This window comes from Perognathus longimembris, chromosome 5, assembly GCF_023159225.1.
Source record: "Perognathus longimembris pacificus isolate PPM17 chromosome 5, ASM2315922v1, whole genome shotgun sequence".
Classification (NCBI taxonomy): domain Eukaryota; kingdom Metazoa; phylum Chordata; class Mammalia; order Rodentia; family Heteromyidae; genus Perognathus; species Perognathus longimembris.
The window spans coordinates 51,658,249-51,681,754 of NC_063165.1; the positions used below are offsets into that span (position 1 = coordinate 51,658,249).

Sequence of the window (23,506 nt, forward strand, 5' to 3'; positions counted from 1 at the left end):
GGAGCCCGGGGCGCGCCGTGGGGAGGCCCGCCGAATCGGGCGGTTCCGGCGGCGCCCGCGCTGAGCCGCGGGGGAGGGGAAAGGGACGCTCGTGCAGCCGGGGCGTCTGCCCTCAGTGAGGCGGGGCGCGCAGCGGACGCCCCGGGTAGGGGCGGGAGTGGTGGCGCCGCTGGTGGCTGACACTGAACGGGGTGGTGAGCCAGCCGCTCCGGTCTCGCGGCGAGGCTCGGCCTCTTGCGCCAGGACGGGGGGAAACGGCCGAGGCGGCAGCGGCCCTTGGGCCGGCTGGTGAAGTGATGGCGGCGCCGGGCCCGGGGGCTGGGGCAGCCTCGGGCGGCGCTGGTTGTAGCGGCGGCGGCGGTGGCGCGGGCGCCGGCGCGGGTGCGGGCTCTGGGTCCGCGGGGGTCGGGGGCCGGCTGCCCAGCCGGGTGCTGGAGCTGGTGTTCTCCTACCTGGAGCTGTCCGAGCTTCGGAGCTGCGCCCTGGTGTGCAAGCACTGGTACCGCTGTCTACACGGCGACGAGAATAGCGAGGTGTGGCGGAGCCTGTGCGCCCGCAGCCTGGCAGAAGAGGCTCTGCGCACGGACATCCTTTGCAACCTGCCCAGCTACAAGGCCAAGGTAAGGGAACCCTCGGCCACGGCGCAGCCCTAGGTTTCGTCCTCGTCTCTCTCACCGCGTCCCAAGCTTCTGGGTCAGACTCCTAAAGCCTCACCACCCCGTCTTACCACCGCTCCAGTCAGTACATTCCTCACATCCGCTTCCATAAAGATCTTTGGATTGAAGTTTCCTTTAACCCACTCCACTTTTTAAAAGACTAGTTTCCTATCACTCCTACTTTCGCTAGTCTCTGCCCTCAGAGTAGCCAGACGATTGTACCTTTTAATAACTGTAATTCGTCTCCCTAGTTTTCTAATAGACTTTTTGTTACATTACATTCTCTCTGCTGCTTTTAATACGAATTTAGTTTCTGAGATCTTGCATTTACTTCACGTTTCCTAATCTCCGATTTGTAATCACATTTATTTTCCTTCCTTCTCCTTTTTTTTTTTTTTTGCGCCTAGGTACTCTTTAATTCACTATATTTCAGGCTTACAAGTGAATGTGGTCCTAGGTCTTCTACTAAAGAACTTTTGAGATTACAAGCTTCATTGGTACCGCATAGCTGTCATTCTGCCCTTTGTGACTATTATTGGCTACTTCCTTGCTAACTTTTTCCTAGTTCTACTTTGGGGATGTCTCATCTGTTCCCTTTGTCACAACTGTCTGCATCCTTTGTTTTTTCTAGTTTCTTGTCCATATTCTTGCACCTTCACAGAACAAAGTAAAATGCCAAATAACAGGTTGTGGTGGGGCCGTGGGGATTCTCGAGGCCATGTAAACAAAGAGCCATGGATAGATGCTGTTGTTCAATATTCATCAGTATAGATGAAAGAGGATAAAGTCTGACCGGGAGTGTAATAAACATGTCCTTTTTTAATGCTATGGCAAGAGGGTCAGAGTAAGAAGTCAATTATTTTTCATGTAAAATGTGTGTTTGTGTGTATACTTATTTTTAATTTTTCTTTATTGAGACAGTCTTACTGTGTAGCTCAGTCTGGTCTCCAGCTCACCATCCTGACATCCTTCTGCTGAGTCCTGTGATTATAAGCATGTACTACAACTCCTGGTTTACTCTTCTATAAGGAAAGGCAAATCTTAGTTTAATAAGGTAGAGAATAGTGTTATTAAAGATGTCAAGTATTACAGTTGCTGTTTTTCTCTTGTTAACATTTTCCAGGAGACTATTTGTATATAATAGATACTCAATGGATGCTAGTTTTAGTTTATAGGAGAGTTTAGAAGATTTCAGTTTTGTCCTAATTTGTTTAATGTGTGGATTTTATTAAAATTTTTAATGGAAAAAGTTGCATAAGTTTATTTTTTGGCTTAGTTTAAGCTAAGACTTTTCTCATAATAAATACATTCATGAGTCATGAATATAACTCATGTAAACAAGTAATAGATTACATGCCCATGTGAGTCAAGCTTCAGTAGAAGCAAAACAATATAAAACAAAATGTCTTCCTTTGGTCCTTATCCATGAGTTTCCTTCCTTAGAGGTAACTTACATTATCATTTGTCTTCTACCCTTTCTGAGATATTTTAGTTTTCTTGCCTGCCTGCCTTCCTGTCTTGCCTGCTTGCTTACCTTGCCTACCTGCCTGCTTCCTCCCTCCCTCCCTCCCTCCCTATTCTCCTTGTCCCCCACTTTTCCCTTCCTTTCTTTCTTTTTGTGTCAGTTTCAGGCTTGTATTCAGGGCCTGGATGCTGTCCCTGAGTTTTTTGTTTATTTGTTTGTTTGTTTCCCTCAAGGCTAGCACTCTTCTCAAGTGAGCCAAGCTCCACTTCCAGCTCTTTGGTGTTAAACTGGAGATGAGTTTCATGAACTTTCCTGTCTGGGTTGAGTTTGAACTGTGATTCTCAGATCTGTCTCCTGAGCAGCTAAGATTATAGGCATGAGCTCTTGGTGCTCAGCTTATTTTAGTTTTCTTACGCTTTTAGAATTTTTTTATATGCCTTTCTACTATGTGCACGACACTATTAGTCTTATACTAATGATAGGTACTTTTCTTGTGTTGCATGACCTTTTCTGAAAAGCTTGAGGATGAAAGGTTTATTCAGAAGGGGTCAGATAGTAGGGAACTCCCCAGTGTGATAGAAGAGGGAAAAACATAGAAATAATTTCAGTTCATGGTACACATTGCTCCTTACTGTTAGCTATAAAAAGGTCTACCAGAAACCCAGTGAAAGGAGACAATTATTAGCATTTGAGTGGAGAATTTAAAGATGGGATGAATTTTAGTAGCTTATGAAGAGGAAGTACTCTTAAACAGAACAGTAAGAAGAAATAAAGGCGCAATGGTGAATTAAAAACGCAAATTTATAGACGCTGTTCCCGTTGGGAAGTTGCATGGAAGTGGAAAAAGGGATGTTAATTGAATAATCTTACCGTTGTAAAACTGCATTTGGTAAGTATGGTAAAAGAGAGATATATGATGTTCTAAGAGTCAGTAATGGAAGATTGGACTTAGGTAGGGAGGCTAGGGAAGGCTTTCTTAGTACATGGACTAGGCCGTGGAGGAGAGAAGAGAACATGATAAATATGAGGAAGAAGTATGAGGCTGAAGCATATCCAGCAGAAGTGATGCTGTTATGAGATAAAATAGAAGAAATAGTCTGTGACCAAACTATAGGGAAGACATTTCCAGTTATAAACAATGGATTTAGGGACATGTGGATTGGCAATAGGATTATTTTCTACTTTTCATTTTATACATTACTTACAAAGAAGGAGGAATTTCATTGTGACCTTTCCACGCATATACAGTATATTCTAGTCAGTCTCTTTCCTCTGTTACTCTCCCTACTCCCATTGTCCCTGATTATTTTTCATTTTAAAGAGGTTATTTCTGACTTTAGTGTGGAGGACAGCTTGGATGGGGGTATTATATCAGTTAGGAAGTGGGTAGTGAAGGAAATGGAGATAAATTGGAAGATTTAGGAAATAAAATTACAGAATTTGGCAATAGATTTGAAATATGGATGAGGAAAAGGGAAGTGCTAGGATGACTCGTAGGTATCTGACTTATATAACATAGGGATTTCTTGGGTTAGGTTTTAGAACAATGGCAACAAGTTCAGAAATGGTGGGGAGGAATTCAGTGTTTTTGAGACAGCTAGGAGTGGGTAGCTTATGAGGTTAGAGCTTAGTGAAGGGGTGTACAGGCTAAAAATCTAAAATATTTGTTTAGATTAAATGAAGGAAAATAATGATTATAGAAATAGGCTGGAACTAAATGTATCACGAAGGTCTTTTGAGATACAGTCCTAGATTTGCTGTTAGGACTTTGAAGAGAGGAATGATGAACTAAATAAATACTGTACTTTAAAGAGATTAGGCCATAAAACAAAGAGGGCAGAGGTTAGTCCATATAACTAAGAAACAGTATAGAGAAGAGGATATGGCTAGGAGAACTATTAGAGAACTAGTGACAGCTGACTGAGTGAAATGAGGAAAAAGGCAGAGTCAATAGAACTAAGGATCTAGAGTAACCGAGAAGAATGAGAACAGATGTAGATAGCACAAGGGTGGAAAGTACTTGGAATTGGTCTATGTGGAACCTTTCTTCTTCTCTTCCCCTTTCCTACCTTCCCCCCTTCCATCCTTTTCTCCCTTCCATTTCCTCCCTTCCCTTATTTCCCCTCCTTCCTTTCTTTTCTCTGCCCTTTTTTCCTTTGCTATAGATCATACTTAGACCTAATGCTGTGTCACTGATCTACACCAAGGGATTTTCTTTTTCAAAATACATGGTTTGCATTTTATCAAATAACAAGTAGATATTCTAGCCATACTTAGCATCTAACTATTGTTCTCTAAATTTCAGACCTAGTCTAAGCTAGGTCTTAAGGCTGTTTTCTACAATGTGAAATTCATGAAACAGAGAAACTATGGATTGTTTTTATTTATTAATTTGGTAGTTTTCCATTGCATCTGAAATTTTCAGTATACATTTCTACAAAACAATGACACATGGTGTGGGCCCTGGCTCAAGTGGTGTAGAGTATTTGCCTAACATGCTAGGCAACCTAGCTCTGGGTTCATTCCTAAGTACTGATGCCGGGGGGCGGGGGGAGCGTTATGTATATATTTTGTGTGTTTTTGTTTTTTTTGGCAGTCCTGGGCTTGAACTCAGGGCCTGAGCACTGTCCCTGGCTTCTGTTTGCTCAAGGCTAGCACTCTGCCACTTGAGCCACAGCGCCATTTCTGGCCATTTTCTATGTGGTGCTAGGGAATCGAACCCAGGGCTTCATGTATATGAGGCAAGCACTCTTGCCACTAGGCCATATTCCCAGCCCTAGTTGTTTATTTTTGCCAGTCCTAGAGCTTGAACTCAGGGCCTGAGCACTGTCCCTGAGCTTCTTTTACTCAAGGCTAGCGCTCTACTACTTGAGCCACAGTGCCACTTCTAGCATTTTCTGTTTATATGGTACTGAGGAATCAAAGCCAGGGCTTTTATGCATGCTAGGCAAGCATTCTACCACTAAGCCACATTCCCAGCCCCAGATGGAGATATTTTATATAGTTATGATACTTTTAAAAGGAAATTTGCAATAATTTCCTTCCCTTCCTCTCGTCTTCTCTTCCTTCCTTCCTTTACTTTTTTGTGATGGTTTTGGGGTTTGACCTCAGGGTCTGGATGCCGTCTCTGATCTTTTTTTGCTCAAGGCTTGCACTCTACCACTTGAGCTCCACTTCCAGGTTTTTGGTGATTTCTTGGAGATAAGAATCTCACAGACCTTCCTGCCTGGGTTCTTGACTTGAAATAGCCATCCTCATAGTCTCCTTAGTAGAATGAATTATCAGTGTGAGCCACCAGTGCCCAGCTATAATAATTTCTTAATACTAGAAATTCACTGTCTGATTTCCATTTTGTCTCATAAATGTCAAATACTATACTTTTAACTTATAGTTTATTTAAGACTTATATGAAAAATAAAAAGAAAAAGAAAAGACTTATATGAGATTTCCATGAAAATATGTCTCTTGAGGCTGTTTTAGTTTGTAGATTGACTCTCTACCTCTTACCTGTGCAACACATTTGTTGTCATCTTAGATTTTACTGATTTCATTCCCATGCTCTTCTGTTCCCTGCATTTCCTATAGAGTGTTAATTAATTTAGATTTTTTGCAAGTTTTTTTCTTATTAGAATCAAGTTCAGAAGTGTATTAGAAAAAAAAGATCTATAAAATTAAATATAAGGTGAAGTAGACAATGGTTGGTAGGAATTCAAAAGAGAAATGAAGGAGATTGAGTGGCCCAGGTTAAGAATAGCTTTATGGAGGTGGTGTTAGGGAATGTGTGGGAAGAGGAAAGCAGATATGATATTGTATACAAGAAAAGTAGAAAAGGAAATAGAAGGACTGATCTGGAGGACAAAGAATTTATAGTTGATGTAGGTCTAAATATGAAACTGTCAGAGGTTATTGAAACAGGCATAAGATATATTAAAAGTGTTATTTTAGAATTCGAAGGGGCAGAAAAAGGGTGGTCACAAAAAAGAATGTAGTAGAAGTTATTCCAGTGAAATAGGAAGATATCATAGATGTTTGTGGAAGAGATTGTCAGTACTGTTAATGTGACAAGTGAAATAAAAAACAACTAGAATTCATATGATTTAAGAATAAAAGGAAGTATTAAATCTTTCATAATGAGGAATTCTCTTGATGGTATTCCTTTGAGTAGTCTTTTTTGTAGTTATTGGTCGTGGGGCTTGAATTTAGGGCCTGGGTGCTGTCCCTGAGCTCTTTTGCTCAAAAATAGCACTCTACTACTTTGAGCCACAGCTCCACTTCCAGTTTTCTAGTGGTTAATTGGAGATAAGTCTCATGGACTTTCCTGGTTGGACTGGTATTAATTGGCAGTCCTCAGATCTCAGCCTCCTGAGTAGCTAGGGTTACAGATGTGATCTACTAGTGCCTGGCTTCTTGAGTAACTCTTCTTGAGTAATTTACGCCATACTTGTTTGGGACATTTTTCTCCCTCATCTACTTTATTTTTGGTGGTGCTGGGGATTGAATCCAGAGCATTGAGCCTGCTAAGCAAATGCTCTACCATTCAGCTATATCACCCAGCCTTCCTCTCATTAACTCTTATATTCTGACTCCTTAGCTGCTTAAATGTGTATACTAATACAGATAGAGAAAAAAAAAACACGGAATACTTCAGCTTTACAGTTTTCTTTGGAAAATATGAGATGCTTGAAAGAAGCAGTTAAAAAATTGCTATACAACAATGAAACAGTTAAGTATGGCTAATAATAAATGAACACACTTTATGAAGAGACTTAAGTTCCTGATTTCTGGGCTCCTGCACTAATTAGCTGTTAACTTTAAGGTCTGTGTTCTCATTCCTGATTTGGACTAGTCTTTCTCTATGCTGACTGAGACTCTTGGAGTCCTAGCAAATAGGTCCTAGCCTTCTTCTACTGCTGTGTGATATTTTTAAAAATTATTAAGTGATGTACAAAGAGGTTACAATTGTGTATGTCAAGTTATCAGTACAGTGCATTGTGATCAGTGACATTTCTTCCATCCTGCTCCATTCTCTCTTGCTATCCCTACTTTCAAGTTATAGTAGTTCAGTTTTTACATATGTACGTTGAATATAATGACTGCATTTGCTCAGCCTGCTTCTCTCCTTTTGTATGTGCTGTGGGATATTTTGATTTAAGTAAAGAAGGGATTATTTATTTTTTTATTATTTTTAATTTTTTAAAGTTTACTATAAAGATGATGTACAGAGGGTTACTGGTTCATAAGTTTGGTAATGAATACATTTCTTTTTGGACAATATCACCCCTTTATTCTCTCCCAGTTTTTCTCTCCCATCCTTGCCCACAAGTTGTTAATTCATTTTCAACATAAATTCTTCTGAGAAGTTTTTTTTTTTTTTTTGCCAGTCCTGGGCCTTGGACTCAGGGCCTGAGCACTGTCCCTGGCTTCTTTTTGCTCAAGGCTAGCACTCTGCCACTTGAGCCACAGCGCCACTTCTGGCCATTTTCTATATATGTGGTGCTGGGGAATTGAACCCAGGGCTTCATGTATACGAGGCAAGCACTCTTGCCACTAGGCCATATTCCCAGCCCCAAGTTTTTTTGTTTTTTTTTTTTAAAGTAAGGTACAAAGATTTATTTTAGGGGTGATGGTAGTCCTGGGGCTTGATCTTGGGGCCTGGGACCTGACCCTGGGCTATTTTGCTCAAAGCTAGCACTCTACCACTTTGAGCAATATGCCACTTCTGGTTTTCTGATGGTTAACTAGATACAAGAGTCTTGGAGACTTTGATGCCTGGGCTGGCTTTGAACAGTGATCCTCAGATCTCAGCCTCTTGAGTAGCTAGGATTACAGGTGTGAGCTACCAGCACCTGGCCAAAAGTTTTAAATTATTAAAAATGCAAATTGTTACTATTTTTATGAAGTAGCTGCTTTTATACTGTTTGTTTTTTTTGGAGCTTAAACCTGCAATTATTGAAGAGTTAATCTGTCTTTTTGGTAGTTTGCTCTTAGTGGCTACAAGTCCTACTGATTGAATTTAATGCTATCTAGAGGAATCTTTATTTGGTAAAATGAGAGTGGCAATGTCTCAATGTATGAGTAATACCTAGCAAGTATGCTAAGGACCTACGTTAGTTTGTGGTTACCAAAAATTTTCATAAACTGTCAAGCTGTTATGACTAAAGTCTATTTTATGTAAAATAGATTTTTTTTCAGTGCTGAGGATAGAAGCCAGTGTCTTGTGCATGCCAGGCATACTCTCTGTCACTGAGCTATACTCCCAGCTCCAGAGTATAATTTGTTTTTTTTTTGTTTGTTTTTTAAACAGTCTTGTATAATTTGTTTTGGTGATAGAATTGTCAGTATGAAAAATGTGCATCTCTTGGGGTTGAGGAGGGGATCAAGTGGTAGAGCATCCATTTGGCAAGCAGGAAGTCCTGAGTTCAATCTCCAGTACCATACACACCAACGAAAACAAAATGCTTTTAAAAAAAATGTACATCACCTAACTTTTTGATTAAAAAATGTCAAGCATAAAAGTGGAAAAAATGCTTTGAGGAATTTCCTTATACTGATCAGCAAGCTTTACCAGTGACTCATGAAAAATCTAGTTTTATGTTTATTCAACACACTATCCTACTGTGCCCCTGCATATTTCTAAGCAATTCCTACATACCATTGTTTCATCCAAAAAAAAATTTTTTTTTTTTTGCCAATCCTGGGCCTTGGACTCAGGGCCTGAGCACTGTCCCTGGCTTCTTTTTGCTCAAGGCTAGCGCTCTGCCACTTGAGTCATAGTGCTACTTCTGGCCGTTTTCTGCATATGTGGTGCTGGGGAATCGAACCCAGGGCTTCATGTATATGAGGCAAGCGCTCTTGCCACTAGGCTATATCCCCAGCCCAAAAACTTTTTAATTTCTAAAGTAACAGGATTCTTGTGCATATCTTTTGAGATTTTAAGAAGTCTACTTGAAGAAATTATACAACAGTTTAGAATATGGTAGCTACAAGACAGGTTGGCAGTTATTTGTTTGCTATACAGCTCTCATTATGTTTCCCAGGATGATCACAAACTCCTGGTTGAAGTGGTCCTTTTTTAGTCTTCAGAGATGACTACATGTGTTAATATGCCTAACTCCAGTTGGCAGTTATTTTTAGTGTACAATCTTTTTTTTTTTTTAACTTTTTTTTTCCCCATCCCCATTTGTGGGGAGCTTGACCTCAGCCTGGGCCTTGTCCCTGACCTCTTCAGCTCAAGGCTAGTGTCCACATCTCTACTTCTGGTTTTCTGGTGGTTAATTGGAGATAAGGGTGTGATGGCTTTGAACCATGATCCTGCGATCTCAGCCTCCTAAGTAGCTAAGATTACAGGAGTGAGCCATGAGCACCTGGCATGTTGTACCATCTTAATGTTAGGTTCCTGCCCTAAAACTTAAGCCATTATTTGGAAATACTTGGTTATTTAAAAATGTAGCTTTATTATTTAAAAACATAAGCCTCAAATTTGGGTACTTTTTAATATTTAAGAAAAATTAAATTCCTGTTTGATATGTTTCTTATCTTTCTAGGTACGTGCTTTCCAACATGCCTTCAGCACTAATGACTGCTCCAGGAATGTCTATATCAAGAAAAATGGCTTTACTTTACACCGAAACCCCATTGCTCAGAGCACTGATGGTGCAAGGACCAAGATTGGTTTTAGTGAGGGCCGCCATGCATGGGAAGTATGGTGGGAGGGCCCTCTAGGCACTGTGGCAGTAATTGGAATTGCTACAAAACGGGCCCCCATGCAGTGCCAAGGTTATGTGGCATTGCTGGGCAGTGATGACCAGAGCTGGGGCTGGAATCTGGTGGACAATAATCTACTGCATAATGGAGAAGTCAATGGCAGTTTTCCACAGTGTAATAATGCACCAAAATACCAGGTGAGAAACAAGTATTTTCTCAACTATGGACCTTGGTGAAGTCACCCATAAATTTGTTTTAAACTTACAAATTTTTAGATAGCAGCTATGGTGGTATTTTTGTTGTAATTGTTTAAATCATGTATCTCAATATTTTTTTCCTAATGTATATTTAACCTTGATCAATTTGTCTTTGATATAGATCAGTGGTTGCCAAGCTTTTTCTGAACAGAGCCAGGGTAGATACTTTAGGCTTTGTAATCCATATAGTCTCTGTCACAGCTTTTCAACTAGCATAAACCTAACTGTAGATATTGTGAATACGTGAATATGACTGTACCCCAGTAAGACTATTTATAGTCTGCACAGCAGATTTGGTCTAGTGACTATAGTTTGCCTGCTCATCTCTTGCTTGAAATTTTCATCTTTCCTATGTTGTGGCACATCTAAATCTTTTTGTGTGTATGCTGGTACTAAGTCTTGAGCTCAGGGCCTGTTGCTTTTGGTCAGGTTTTGTGCTCTTAGCTGGTATTCTACCATTTGTACTGCACTTCCACTTTCAGCTTTTTTCTGGCTAATTGGAGGTAAGAGTCTCAAGATTTTGTCTTCCTAGGCTGATTCCAAACTTTGATCCTTAGATTTCAGCCTCCTGAGTAGCAAGAATTACAGATGTAAGACACAGGTGCCTGCCCCAAATATAGTTTTAGATATCTTAGATATCTCAGTTTATCAAATACACCTGTGTATATATGTATACATAGGCCTATTTACCCTCTGATATTACTAGTTTGTGGATTCAAAGCCCTTAGGGGAACTTGAATGTAGAGACAGGCAAGTTCAGGCAAACTTGTATATTTTTAAAAATTCTTTCCATTTTGGCCTTAAACCATATTCATTCTATTCTAGAGACAATTTAGGTGCTTTTGTTTTGTTTTGCTTTTTGTCAGTCCTGGGGCTTGAACTCAGGGCCTGAGCACTGTCCCTGGCTTCTTTTTGCTCAAGGCTAGCACTCTACCACTTGAGCCACAGTGCCACTTCCAGCTTTTTTCTATATATGTGGTGCTGAGGAATCGAACCCAGGGCTTCATATATACAAGGCGAGCATTTTACCACTAAGCCATATTCCCAGCCCAATGTAGGTGCTTTTTAATATTTAATTCCTGTTGCTAAAAGCCTGCTACAGATTTGGCTGAGGGTAAAATACAAAAATCTGATAAGCATTTAAAGTCTTAAGGAACTAAGACTTTTGCTTGATTTATTTTTTTAATTTTTACTTTTACTTGTACTTTTTTTTTTTTTTTTTTTTTTTTTGTGCCAGTGCTGGGGCTTGGACCTAGGACCTGGGCAATGTCCCTGAGCTTTTTTTTTTTCCTTTTTTTTGCTCAAGGTTAGCACCCTACCAGTTGAGCCACATCACCACTTCCAGCTTTTTCTGTTTATTTGATACTGAGGAATCGAAGCTAGGGCTTTATGCATGCTGGGCAAGCACTAAGCCACATTCCCAGACCAGATGTAGTATTCTTTAAAAATTAGGTCAATTTTGTTGATAGAGTTCAAGTCTATATTATTAATAATTTTTCTTTTTTTGGCCAGTCCTGGGGCTTGGACTCAGGGCCTGAGCACTGTCCCTGGCTTCTTTTTGCTCAAGGCTAGCACACTGCCACTTGAGCCACAGCCCCACTTGTGGCCATTTTCTGTATATGTGGTGCTGGGGAATTGAACCCAGGGCCTCATGTATACGAGGGAAGCACTCTTGCCACTAGGCCATATCCCCAGCCCCAATGATTTTTCTTTTTATCTGATTGACACTGTTTGAAAATGCTTAATATTACAGAACACCTTTCTCTTACTCTTTCACTTTTAATCAGTCTTTACTTAAAGCGGTTTCCTAGATCACTCTAAATGGATATTGCTTTTTGTGTGTGTGTGCCAATCCTGGAGCTTGAACTCTGGGCCTGGGTGCTATCCTTGAACTTTTTGCCCAAGGCTAGCACTTTACCACTTGAGCCACAGTGCCACTTCTGGCTAGAGTCTCATGCACTTTCTGCCCTGGGCTGGCTTCAAACCCCATATTCAATTTCAATGTTGTTGTTGTTGCTGCTGTTACTATTATTTTGCCCATCCTGGGGCTTAAACTGTGGGCCTGGTGCACCCCCTGAGCTTTTGTGCTTAAGGCTAGAACTCTACCACTTGAGCTATAGCTCCACTTTTGGCTTTTTTGGTAGTTTTCATGGAGGTAAGAGTCTTACAGATTCTGCTCAGGCTGTCTTTGAACCATGATCCTCAGATCTTAGCCTCGTGGGTAGAATTATAGTCATGAATCACTAGTACCCAGCTAGTGGCATTATTTTTGTCTGCTTATTTTTATTTCCTGTAAAATAGTACTAAACCTGAGATTGATGTGAGGATTAAATAAGAAAGGCAAAAAGCAATCATACAACAAAACATTAATATTTCTTGGTAATAAGGATTGAACACTTCCGATAGCACTTTAGCTATGTCCCCAGCTCTTTTGTTTGTATTTTGTTTCTGAGATAGGTTCTTCCTTACTTTGCTTGACTGACCTGGAAGTTGGGAACCTCTTGCTTTGGCCTCTCAAGTAGGTGGCATTAAAGGTGTGTGCCATCACATGTTTTTGTTTATATATTGTAAGGAGCCATGGTGATGATGGTGATTTGGAGAGTTTTAGGCCCCTAAAACAGATTGTGGGTTAATTTGTTAGTTGGGCAAAGGGAGGCAAAAAGCAGACATTTGTAGTTATTTGTGAGAATATCATGAAAAAATTGATTTTTATTATAAATGTTAAAACTTTCTACCTCTTCATTATATAGATACAGCATTCTTTTTGCAAATACAAACTATAAAGACAAAATATTCTTCTTTACTTTTCAGCATAGTAAAAGCACTGTATATATTGAGTTTACAGTTTAGTTTAGCAATCAGTGCTGCTGTTCCTAAAGCAATTAAATGTTTAATAGACCACAAACTGACTGTTTAATAAGTGTCTATCGTGTCTGTGTCCCCCCGTGCCCCCCCGTCCCCCTGTCCCCCAGCTTCTTTTGCACTCTACCACTTGAGCCACAGTACCACTTCTGGCTTTTTCTGAGTAGTGTATTGGAAATAAATGTCACATAGACTTTTCTGCCTGGACTGGCTTTGAACTATGATCCTCAGATCTCAGCGTCCTGAGTAGCTAGGATTATAGGAGTAAGCCACCAGCACCCAGTTGCATTTTTTTGTGTGGTAGTAAAAATGGTAAAGTTTTGTTTTTTTTTTTTTTTTTTTTTTTTTTTTTTTTTTTTTTTTTTTTTTTTGGGGGGGGGGTTTTTATTAATTGGACATAAATTTTTTTACAAGGTGTTGTGCAAAGAGGGTGCAGTTACATAGTAGGGCAGTGTGTACATTTCTTATGATATCTTACAACCTGTTTTTCTATCCCTTGTCTAGGTCAGGTTGACATATATGCAATATACAATGTATCAAGAACATATACAGTATTCACAGACTTGGTCTCTACTGTCTCTCCGTCTCCCTTTGTTAACAGTCATATATCAGGGAGATCATGCCCCTTTGTTTTCTGTGTTCTAGGCTTGTCTCACTCAACATTATTTGTTCGAGTTCCGACCATTTCCCTGCAAATAACAATATTTCACCATTCCTACTCGCTATGTAGTATTCCATTGTGTATAAGTACCATATTTTTTGGATCCATTCGTCTGTGGAGGGGCATCTGGGTTGTTTCCATATTTTAGCTATTGTGAATTGTGCCGCAATAAACATGGTAGTACAAATGCCTTTTTGATATCTTGGATTTTGCTGTTTAGGATAGATGCCTAGGAGTGGTATGGCTGGGTCATAGGGTAGGTCTATATTGAGCTTTTTGAGAAACCTCCATACTGTTCTCCAAAGTGGTTGTACTAATTTGCACTCCCACCAACAATGGAGAAGGGTTCCTCTTTCCCCACAGCCCCTCCAGCATTTGTTGTTTCCTGAGTTCAGAGTATAGGCCATTCTAACTGGGGTGAGGTGGTATCTCAGGGTTGTTTTTATTTGCATTTCCTTTACTAGCAGGGATGTTGAGCATTTCCTCATATGTTTCTTTGCCATTTTTATATCTTCTCTTGTGAAGTCTCTCTTTAGCTCTTTTGCCCATTTCCTAATAGGTTTATTGGGCTTGGAGGGGCTTAGTTTTTTGAGTTCTCTGTAGATGACCGATATCAGGCCTTTGTCTGTTGCTGTGCTGGTAAATATCCTTTCCCATATCGTTGGCTGTCTTTCTATTTTGGTGGCTATGTCCTTAGCTGTGCAGAAACTTTTTAATTTGTAGTAGTCCCATTTGTCGAGTCTTTCTCCTATTTGTTGTGCCCCTGGGACTCTATTCAGGAAGTTCCTTCCTGTGCCTATAAGTTCTAGTGTCTTTCCTACTCTGTCCTTCAGTAGTTTCAAGGATTCAGGTCTGATGTTGAGGTCCTTGATCCATTTTGAGTTGATCTTGGTGCATGGTGATAGGCTTGGGTCTACTTTGAGTTTTCTGCATATGGCTGCCCAGTTCTCCCAGCACCAGTAGTTGAAGAGGCTATGTTTATTCCATTGTATGTCTTTAGCTCCTTTGTCGAATATCAGTTGGCTGTAAGAGTGCGGTTTTATTTCTGGGTCTTCAGTTCTAATCCATTGGTCTTCCGATCTGTTTTTATACCAATACCATGCTGTTTTTGTTATGATGGCCTTGTAGAAGATCTTGAAGTCAGGTATTGTGATACCTCCTGCATTGCTTTTTTTGCCTAGAATTGCTTTGGCTATTCTAGGTTTTTTGCTGTTCCATATGAATTTATGGATTGGTTTCTCTATTTCAGTGAAGAATGTGGCTGGGATTTTGATAGGTATTGCATTGAATTTGTATAACAATTTGGGCAATATGGCCATTTTCACTATATTGATTCTGCCTACCCATGAGCATGGGAGGTCTTTCCATCTCCTTGTGTCTTCTTTGATTTCCCTTATTAGATTTTTGTAGTTTTCATTGAATAGGTCCGTCACGTCCTTGGTTAAGTTGATCCCTAGGTACTTTATTCTTTTTTTGGCTACTGTAAATGGAATTGTTTCCATAATTTCCTTTTCTGTTTGTCTATTGCTGGTGTACAGAAAAGCTGCTGACTTTTGTGGGTTGATTTTGTATCCTGCTACTTTGCCAAATTGGTTTATTAGGTGTAGGAGTTTGGGTACTGAGGTTTTTGGGTCCTTCAGATACAAGATCATGTCGTCTGCGAATAGGGATAACTTGATTTCTTCCTTGCCGATGTGGATCCCTTTGATGTCCTCCTCTTGCCTTATTGCTATGGCTAGGGATTCCAGCACTATGTTGAACAGAAGTGGGGAGAGTGGGCATCCTTGTCTTGTTCCTGATGTAAAAATGGTAAAGTTTATTAGGAAAATATATGGAAGAGAAGGGAGCTTGCATGGCACAATGTTATGGGAACCATTCTATACTTTTATCATCTACAGTAAGGATTATTCATGATCATATGAATTCTGCATTGCCTTACAAACTTTAAAACCATTATTACTACAGTGATTTTTTTTACTCTTACATTATTTTAACCTTTTCATGTCATAAAAATTGTTATTCTAACTGAAATTCCTTTTTTTTTTTTTAATTTCTTTTTTTTTTGGTGCCAGTCCTGGGGCTTGAACTCAGGGATTGTGTACTGTCCCCAAGCTTTTATGCTCAATGCTAGTACTCTGTCACCTGAGCTCCCTTTCTGACTTTTTTTTTTTTTTTTTTTTTTTTGCCAGTCCTGGGGCTTGGACTCAGGGCCTGAGCACTGTCCCTGGCTTCTTCTTGCTCAAGGCTAGCACTCTGCCACTTGAGCCACAGCGCCACTTCTGGCCATTTTCTGTATATGTGGTGCTGGGGAATCGAACCCAAGGCCTCATGTATACGAGGCAAGCACTCTTGCCACTAGGCCATATCCCCAGCCCCCCTTTCTGACTTTTTGAGATAAGAGTTTCATGGACTTTCCTGCCCAGGTTGTCTTTGAACCACAATCCTCAGATCTTAGCCTCCTAAGTTGTTAGCTATGATGAGCCACTGGAGAAAGCACCTCCTCCCCCCTTAAGCTAGGGTGATACTTGGTTTGAATTCAGAGCCTTACACTTACTAGGCTGGAACAATATCATGGATCCATCCCTCCAGCGTGTGTGTGTGTGTGTGTGTGTGTGTGTGTGTGTGTGTGTGTGTTTCCCCATTATATTTAGGATAGAATCTCTCTTCTTTATCTTTTTTTTTTTTTTTCCTCGACCTTTCTGCCCAGGTTGGCTTCAAATCCAACCATCAAATCTTAGCCTCCTGAGTAGTTAGGATTACTGGCTTGAGTTACCAGCACACACAGGTTCTAGCCAACCTGGTCCCACTTACCTTCTGTGGTCTCTTGGACTTCTCTGTTTGATCTAGCTTGGCATCAGGATTCTTCTCATTGTAGCTAGGATTATAGGCATGAGCCACAGGTATCGGGCCCTGTTAATCTAATTATTTTTAAGTGTACAATTAAATGGCATTAAACACATTTACAATATGTAATCATAACACTACACCCAAAACTTCCTTCATCTTCAATATAAACTCTATTCACTAAACAGTAGCTCCCCATGTCTCCTGTTCCTCAGCCCCTGGAAATCTGTATTCTATTTGTGTCTCTGGTTATACTAAAAACTTCATATAAATGGAATCGCTATAAAGACAGTATTTGTCTTTTTATGTGTGGCTTATTTTATTTAGCACAGTGATTTTCTGTTTCATCCGTGTTGTAGCATGTCAAAAATTTTTTGTATGTGTATGCTATAGTAATTTTTAAAGATAATTTAGATAGACTTCTTAGTAAAATATGCCAAGTTATAGAAAAGCCTTTAGATGAATAACAGGTGAAAATGCAGGGGCTGTTTAGGGGAGCATTTGAGGGCTTTTGTTGGTTTTTTTTTTTTTTGCCAGGCCTGGGGCTTGGATTCAGGGCCTGAGCACTGTCCCTGGCTTCTTTTTGCTCAAGGCTAGCGCACTCTACCACTTGAGCCACAGCGCCACGTCTGGCTTTTTCTATATATGTGGTGCTGAGGGATCAAACCTAGGGTTTCATGCATTCGAGGCAAGCACTCTACCGCTAAGCCACATTCCCAGCCCCTCCTGATTTTTTTCTAGATAACTTTTAAGGTATATATTCTTAGTTATATTTTCAACTTAATTGGTGTCATGTTTTTTCCTAGTTGTGCCTTTGGTGGATTTTCTTATAACTTTGTGTAATGTCTATTTACAGATAGGAGAAAGAATTCGAGTCATCTTGGACATGGAAGATAAGACTTTAGCATTTGAACGTGGATATGAGTTCCTGGGGGTGGCCTTCAGAGGACTTCCAAAAGCCTGCTTATATCCAGCAGTCTCTGCTGTATACGGCAACACAGAAGTGACTTTGGTTTACCTTGGAAAACCTTTGGATGGATGACAGTGGCTTTTTAGCGTTGAAGGACAGAGTAGAGGAGACCTACTTGTGGAAAGTAGAATCATGAAGTGACAGTCATGTGTGCATGTCCAAGAAACATCCTGAAAACACATGAAGTTGTAAACTGGAGAAGCAACTCTACATCAGAGATTATCTTAGTGTTTCCTCTTTCCACTGGGCCAGAATAATCCTCAGGGTTGCAGTTGGTTGAGTGGGCAGTTGACATATGCATGTTACAACAGATTTATCTCTTAAGTTATCAATGTGTTTTTTCCAGCGTTAAAGGTGAGATGTTAGAGGTGCTGTAAAGGGATAAGATAAAGAAATAGCAAGATTTTTAAGTAGTTTGTTTGTAAAGGAAGATTGATTCCATCTTACAACTGCCTGTTCTTTCTCCAGTCCTTTTTGGTTTTGGTTTTGGGTTTTTTTGGGGTTTTTTTTTTTGCCAGCCAGCTTGACTATTAGATAAGTATGAAACTGGTTGGGGTTTATTTAATATTTTTAATATATTGAGAAGCATGGTCTGCCTGGACTGCACTTCTCTAGCAATGAGAAATAAAATTGTGCAGCTATTTTAAAAGTTGTATATACAATATGTGTGTAAAAAAAAACTATAAAAAAAAGGACAAAGGGGTTGCTTTGTTCTAGTTAAATTTCTTAAACAAAAAACCAAAAACCACTACATGGTACAAAATTAGGATAACATTCGGGGACAATTGGGTAACCACAAAAGAAGAGGGCTTTAAGAGGACATATGTTGTGTTGCCTCATTTTGTATTATTTTTGGTTTACAGTACCTATAGCTATTACAGTTGTCTTTTTTTTAAACCATCATGATAATGGTAAAGATTTCTCACCTCCTGACTTAAGATTGAGTAAAGGTAATTCTTCTAATTATACCTATATTGGTAAGAATGATTTTAAAACATAATAGTAATGCACATCTTTTGGTACCTGGCTTCATTTTCTTGGCCTTCTGAGAAAGTGTCTCATTTTATAGGACAATGCCATGTGCTCTTATAGTCCTCAAATATGAGAGCTGTTCACCATAAACCATAGGAAAGGAAATGGTTAATGGTTCTTTTATTTTCTAACCTTATAATGGTGTAGATGTTGTCAGATAATCTTAATTTAATATTGTTTACATCATGCAACAGTCTAAGCCTCAAACCCTGCATTGGGGCTATCAAGAAAATGTTTACTCACCCATCCGAAATATAGCGCCAACCTGAGCTCAGGTTAAGAATATTCTTAATCTCATTATAGGTAAATGCTCCCGTGGGACTTGAAATACAACACATTGTGCTGAAAATTTAGTGTTGGCAATATTTTGAAAGTTATACTGGAGAAGAGTTTAACATTTCCTACTTTGATAAATCTTATGTCTTCACTAACTCTTGAGTTAATCCAACAAGCTGAGATTTTTCTTTTGTTAGAAGAGAAACATCTTTCTGTATGGAAGTATAAATTGTATGGTTTCAGATATATAAGAATTGATCAAAGCAAGTGAAATCTTTGTACTTTTTAGATTATTGCTCTATTTATATTTTGTTCCAAATCTAACAAAATTAGGGACAGCAAGCAGCTTGCTGAGGTAGAGAGTTAAAATGAACAATACTCCTGTGAAGCAGGAGATTTCAGCCATAGAACAAAAATTTGTTGTTGCTACCTGAAAGGTTTACAAGTATTTATTATGTTTCTGGTACATTGCTTGAAAAGTGAAATTTGTTAACATTTCTTTTTAATAGCCATGTTAAGAACTTAGTTGTACAGAGTGAAGTTGTATGTTAAACGTATTTGAGATCATAGTTGACACAGAAATTGATGTTTCAACTCAACTCAATTTGATGAGATGTAAAATTTGATTAACAATGAGAACTGGTTCAGGATGAAAAATGACTAGTTAGAAAATGATGAAGTCCTTTAAGTACTTGTTGCATTTTCAGGTGTGATACAGCCAATTTCAAGAGCTTTTGCAGATAGTTTTGTTTGTTACTTCTTCTTGTCTTATTAGTAAGCATTTGTAACCTGGTTTTGAAGGTGCTGGTTGGAAAAACACATGGGTGTTTCATATTGAACCTAGGATCAAATCATTACCTAACTATTTAACAAGCCATTTGGATCTGAGATTCAGCTTGCAAGTTTTATAAAATAGAAGTTGCTAGTTAGTTTGAACATTGGGGAAATGAAGAATCTTCACTTATAAACTGATAAAAATGAATTTGTTACTAGGGACTAATAGTAGCTATCCAGATGATTAAAACAAACTGTTCAATGTTCAAGGAATTCCCTTTTTTCATTGGTGCTGAGAGAGCATTTAGATAGAAGACAGTTGCACCTGAAGGTGACACATAAATCACCCTAAATCAGTGCTTCTCAGCCTTGGTTGTGCTTTGGAATCACTTCAGAATGTATTTTTTGAAATATTTATGCTTGGATCCCATCCCATACCCTAAATGTCTGATGTTGGTCTGGGATGTGACCTGGCCATAAGGGTTTTTAAAAACTTTCTGGTGATGTCAGTATGAAATGGAGAACAATTGATCTAAAATTCACATAGCGTTTTCTCATCTGCAAAACAGAAAATTCTTGCTCCCTCCCTTCACTACTTCCCAAGGATATTGAAGGACAAAAAGTGCTATTGGGAGGCAAAGTAGTATTTGTATTTCAGCCACAACAATGATCAGAAAAAAATGTGTAATCCAAGTTTTGGTGTTGCCTTGGGAGATGGGGAGCATTCCTTTGGTTCTTTAATGAAACATGCAGATGTGGAAGCAGACATTACTATTCCTCTGAATCATACTGTGGTCTTCTGTTATACTTGAGATCAGCTGTTTTAATTATCTGGTTTGATGTAGGAAAGAAGAAATATTAAGGGGGAAAGTATGTAATGTTCATTGCTCATAATTCATTAAAATTTTTTTATACAAGGAATTCTGTTGTTTAGAACTCATTTCATAGTTGCCATTACTGTTTCATTGACTTTTGAATGTTCAGTTGTTTATTTCATCTTACTCTAATTCCTGTTCATTTATATGCAGATTTGATAATGCGCCTAAAGTGGGCTTTGCTCGTTTGAATGTTTGAAATCATGGCTCAATGATCTTTTGCCCTTTAGATATAACTTGACTATGGAGTTTTTAAATTAACAAAGATCTAAACCCTACTGAATTTACAATTTTAACTCCCTAAAGTACTGTTTATATGTATGTAGGCTGTAACATTACTATTTTAATTGTTTCAAGAAATGAGAAGTTTTAAGAGACAGAAGCTTAAAGAGATTTAAATATTGGTGTTGAAATCAAGACCACAAATGGGCCTGTAGGATTCAGGACCACTTTGAAGCCTCGTGTTTTAGGAAAGAATAGTCCATCCCCATCCCAGATGCCATCCTCAGAAAACACTCTGCATATACACTCTGAATGTAATTGCTCCTTTGACATTGTTCTTATTTTATATTTTATCTGTAGTAACTCATGTATGTGACTTGTACCTTGTACAAAATATTTGTATTTATTGATTATTTATTGGTGTCTTAGTTCCCCTACATTAGGATAGGACCTTTGATGGACTCATCTTTGTGCTCACATCTCTAAGCTCAGTAGAAAGGTGCTCACATACTTGCTGTGGAACAGACAAAAGCTCCTCTAAACTTAAGCTGTAGCAGCAAAGACGGGTGAGAAAGACATTCTCTGTCCTAGGTCAAGGAACAAGGAAGCTACCCTTAAACTGAGGCTAGCAAAGAAGTAATTACTACAGATGCAAAGAAGTAATTACTACAGATGCATTTTAGCCATTCCTCTTTATTTACAAATATTGTAGATTTCATATTTGTTTAGAATTAAAGTTAGAATTCTGTATTTTAATTTTTGGGGGATTCTGTTGTTTTACTTTAGTTTCCTAATAAAAAGTTAAAACAAACATTAACTACCTGTGATTGCTTACATCTTATAAAGGAAATTATTAACTCTTTGATTAAAATTGGGTTGCTTTAGTGGCTAATGATACTGATGAGATTTACGTAAATTCCATGGCATCTAGTTTCCCACCTTCACAAGGGAACACTATAGAGAACAGTAATCCCTGGGGCCCTGGCCTTACTGGCTTTCCCTGCACCTCCCTGGCCTTACTGGCTTTCCCTGCACCTAACAGTTGATTGTGGTATTGGTTGCTAACTCCTCTACTGGATAGACAAGGGTTTTCTGTGAGGCAAAACCTTACCAGAGAATCGGTTCATGTTGCTAGAAGTTGTTTGATATATCAGTATGTTAAAATTTATAGAAACCATTTTAATTTTCTAAAAGTAGGTGTGAAATTTCTCTGTTGAGTGAAAAGAGACATCAGGAACAGCTTTACTAGACTGTTGTCCTAGTTTCTTTTTTGGATCCTCCCTCAAAACAATTGCTTTTTATTTAATGTATTCATTAAAATACTGTTGACAGCAATATGTTCTCTCATTTTAAGAATACATTTTGATAGAAGTATTCCCTTGGGATTTAAGACATGCTGGTAGGATTTCATGATGAGTGACACAAGAATCATTTAGTGAGTCTTCTAAGGTCACCCTACTAACAGCTCAATTTATGTTCTTTGTGGCTCATGCTTATAATCCTAGCTACTCACTGAGGCTGACATCTGAGGATTGCAGTTTGAAGCCAGCCTGGGCAGGAAAATCTGTAAGACTCTTAGTTCCAATAAACTGCTCAGAAAAAGCCAGAAGTGGTCCTGTGGCTCAAGTGCTAGATTGCTAGCCTTAGTCAAAAGAAGCTCAGGGACAGTGCCCAGACCGAGTTCAAGCCCTCAGACTGGAAAAAATAAAAAAAAAAAAGGGTCAGGGAAGTCAAGTCCTGCCTATTCTATGTGTAAGGCACAATTGTGTTTTTGATCCCTTCTTTCCTCCAAATAAAATGAGGGGGGTGTGTGGTTTTGAGTTTCAGTCTTCCTTGGGAAAAGGCTCTGTGAGGTTATTTACTAAAATGCTAATGTCCCAAGTTGGTTAATTAGAGGCATATTATCATGGGAATAAGCCAAATAGCTTTGTTTATTTTAACATAGCTAACTTTTTACCTTTTCCTAACCAATGTTTAAAGGGTAGTAAAATATTAAGACTATATTTTTTTGGCCACCTACACCTTTGAAGGAGAGGAGACATAAGGTTGGAATGAGAGTTGCCATGCCATCTTTCCCTCTTACAGGCCAAAGAGTGATATTGTTCATGGCCAAACCTCCAGAGCAGTATTGGGCATGGACAGATGGCTGCTTGCTGAACAAGCACGGTGGTAGCAGAGACTAGCTGCATTAAATTTCTGGAAGCAGCTGAATGCATGCATCCATCCTTCCCAACACAGCCTAATGGAACAGTGAACTGAAGTAGTTATGGGACCTCATGGAACTATTAATGACTCAGCCACACTGGATTTCGTTTGTCCTATGGTTGAGAAGTTGTCTGAAGTTATGAAGTAATCTTCCTGGATACCCAGCCACTAGTCACCCACTTAGTAAGTTAAAAAGAACAAAAGATAATTCAGAATTCACTAAATACCTCCCAGCACCCATTATGTACCAGGCTCTTGCCAGGTACTAGGGATGGAGGAATAAGAAAAAACAAAAAACACTGAAAACAAAACAGCCTGTTCTTAGGTTACTCACGCTGCTACTCACGCTGCTACGAGAACAAATGTAGAAGTTGGCTACCATAAAGCAGAGGAGTAATTGTGTTAGTGGGATTTTGTTTAGGTCCATTGTGGCATAGTAGAGTGGATATATTCAACTTAAACTGGAATAATATCTAGTTGGTATTGCAGAAGATGAGTAGAAAATGTGTGTGTGTGTGTGTGTGTGTGTGTGTGTGTGTGTGTGTGAGAGAGAGAGAGAGAGAGAGAGAGAGAGAGAGAATAAAGTCTCAAGAGACTTTTCTACCTGGACTGACTCCGAACCTCTGTCCTCAGATCTCAGCCTTCTGAGTAGCTAGAATTAGAGTCATGAGGCACCAGGGCCCTGCATCCTGTTATTTGGTGG

The 23,506-nt window shown here is 39.3% G+C and overlaps 1 protein-coding gene across 1 annotated transcript; it reads left to right on the forward strand.

Moving 5' to 3' along the window:
- Positions 1-30: 30 nt before the first annotated feature.
- Positions 31-20,418, forward strand: Fbxo45 (F-box protein 45). Its single transcript, XM_048346871.1, has 3 exons — positions 31-620; positions 9,666-10,022; positions 17,306-20,418. Exons 1-3 carry the CDS (start codon positions 297-299, stop codon positions 17,489-17,491), a joined length of 867 nt encoding a protein of 288 aa, XP_048202828.1. The 5' UTR covers positions 31-296; the 3' UTR covers positions 17,492-20,418.
- Positions 20,419-23,506: the final 3,088 nt, after the last annotated feature.

Bases quoted from the DNA above. Each gene is read 5' to 3' on its own strand.
- Fbxo45 (XM_048346871.1), top strand. From the start codon at position 297: ATGGCGGCGCCGGGCCCGGGGGCTGGGGCAGCCTCGGGCGGCGCTGGT. The intron at 621-9,665 runs GTAAGGGAACCC...TTATCTTTCTAG, and splicing joins TGCCCAGCTACAAGGCCAAG to GTACGTGCTTTCCAACATGC. The intron at 10,023-17,305 runs GTGAGAAACAAG...GTCTATTTACAG, and splicing joins ATAATGCACCAAAATACCAG to ATAGGAGAAAGAATTCGAGT.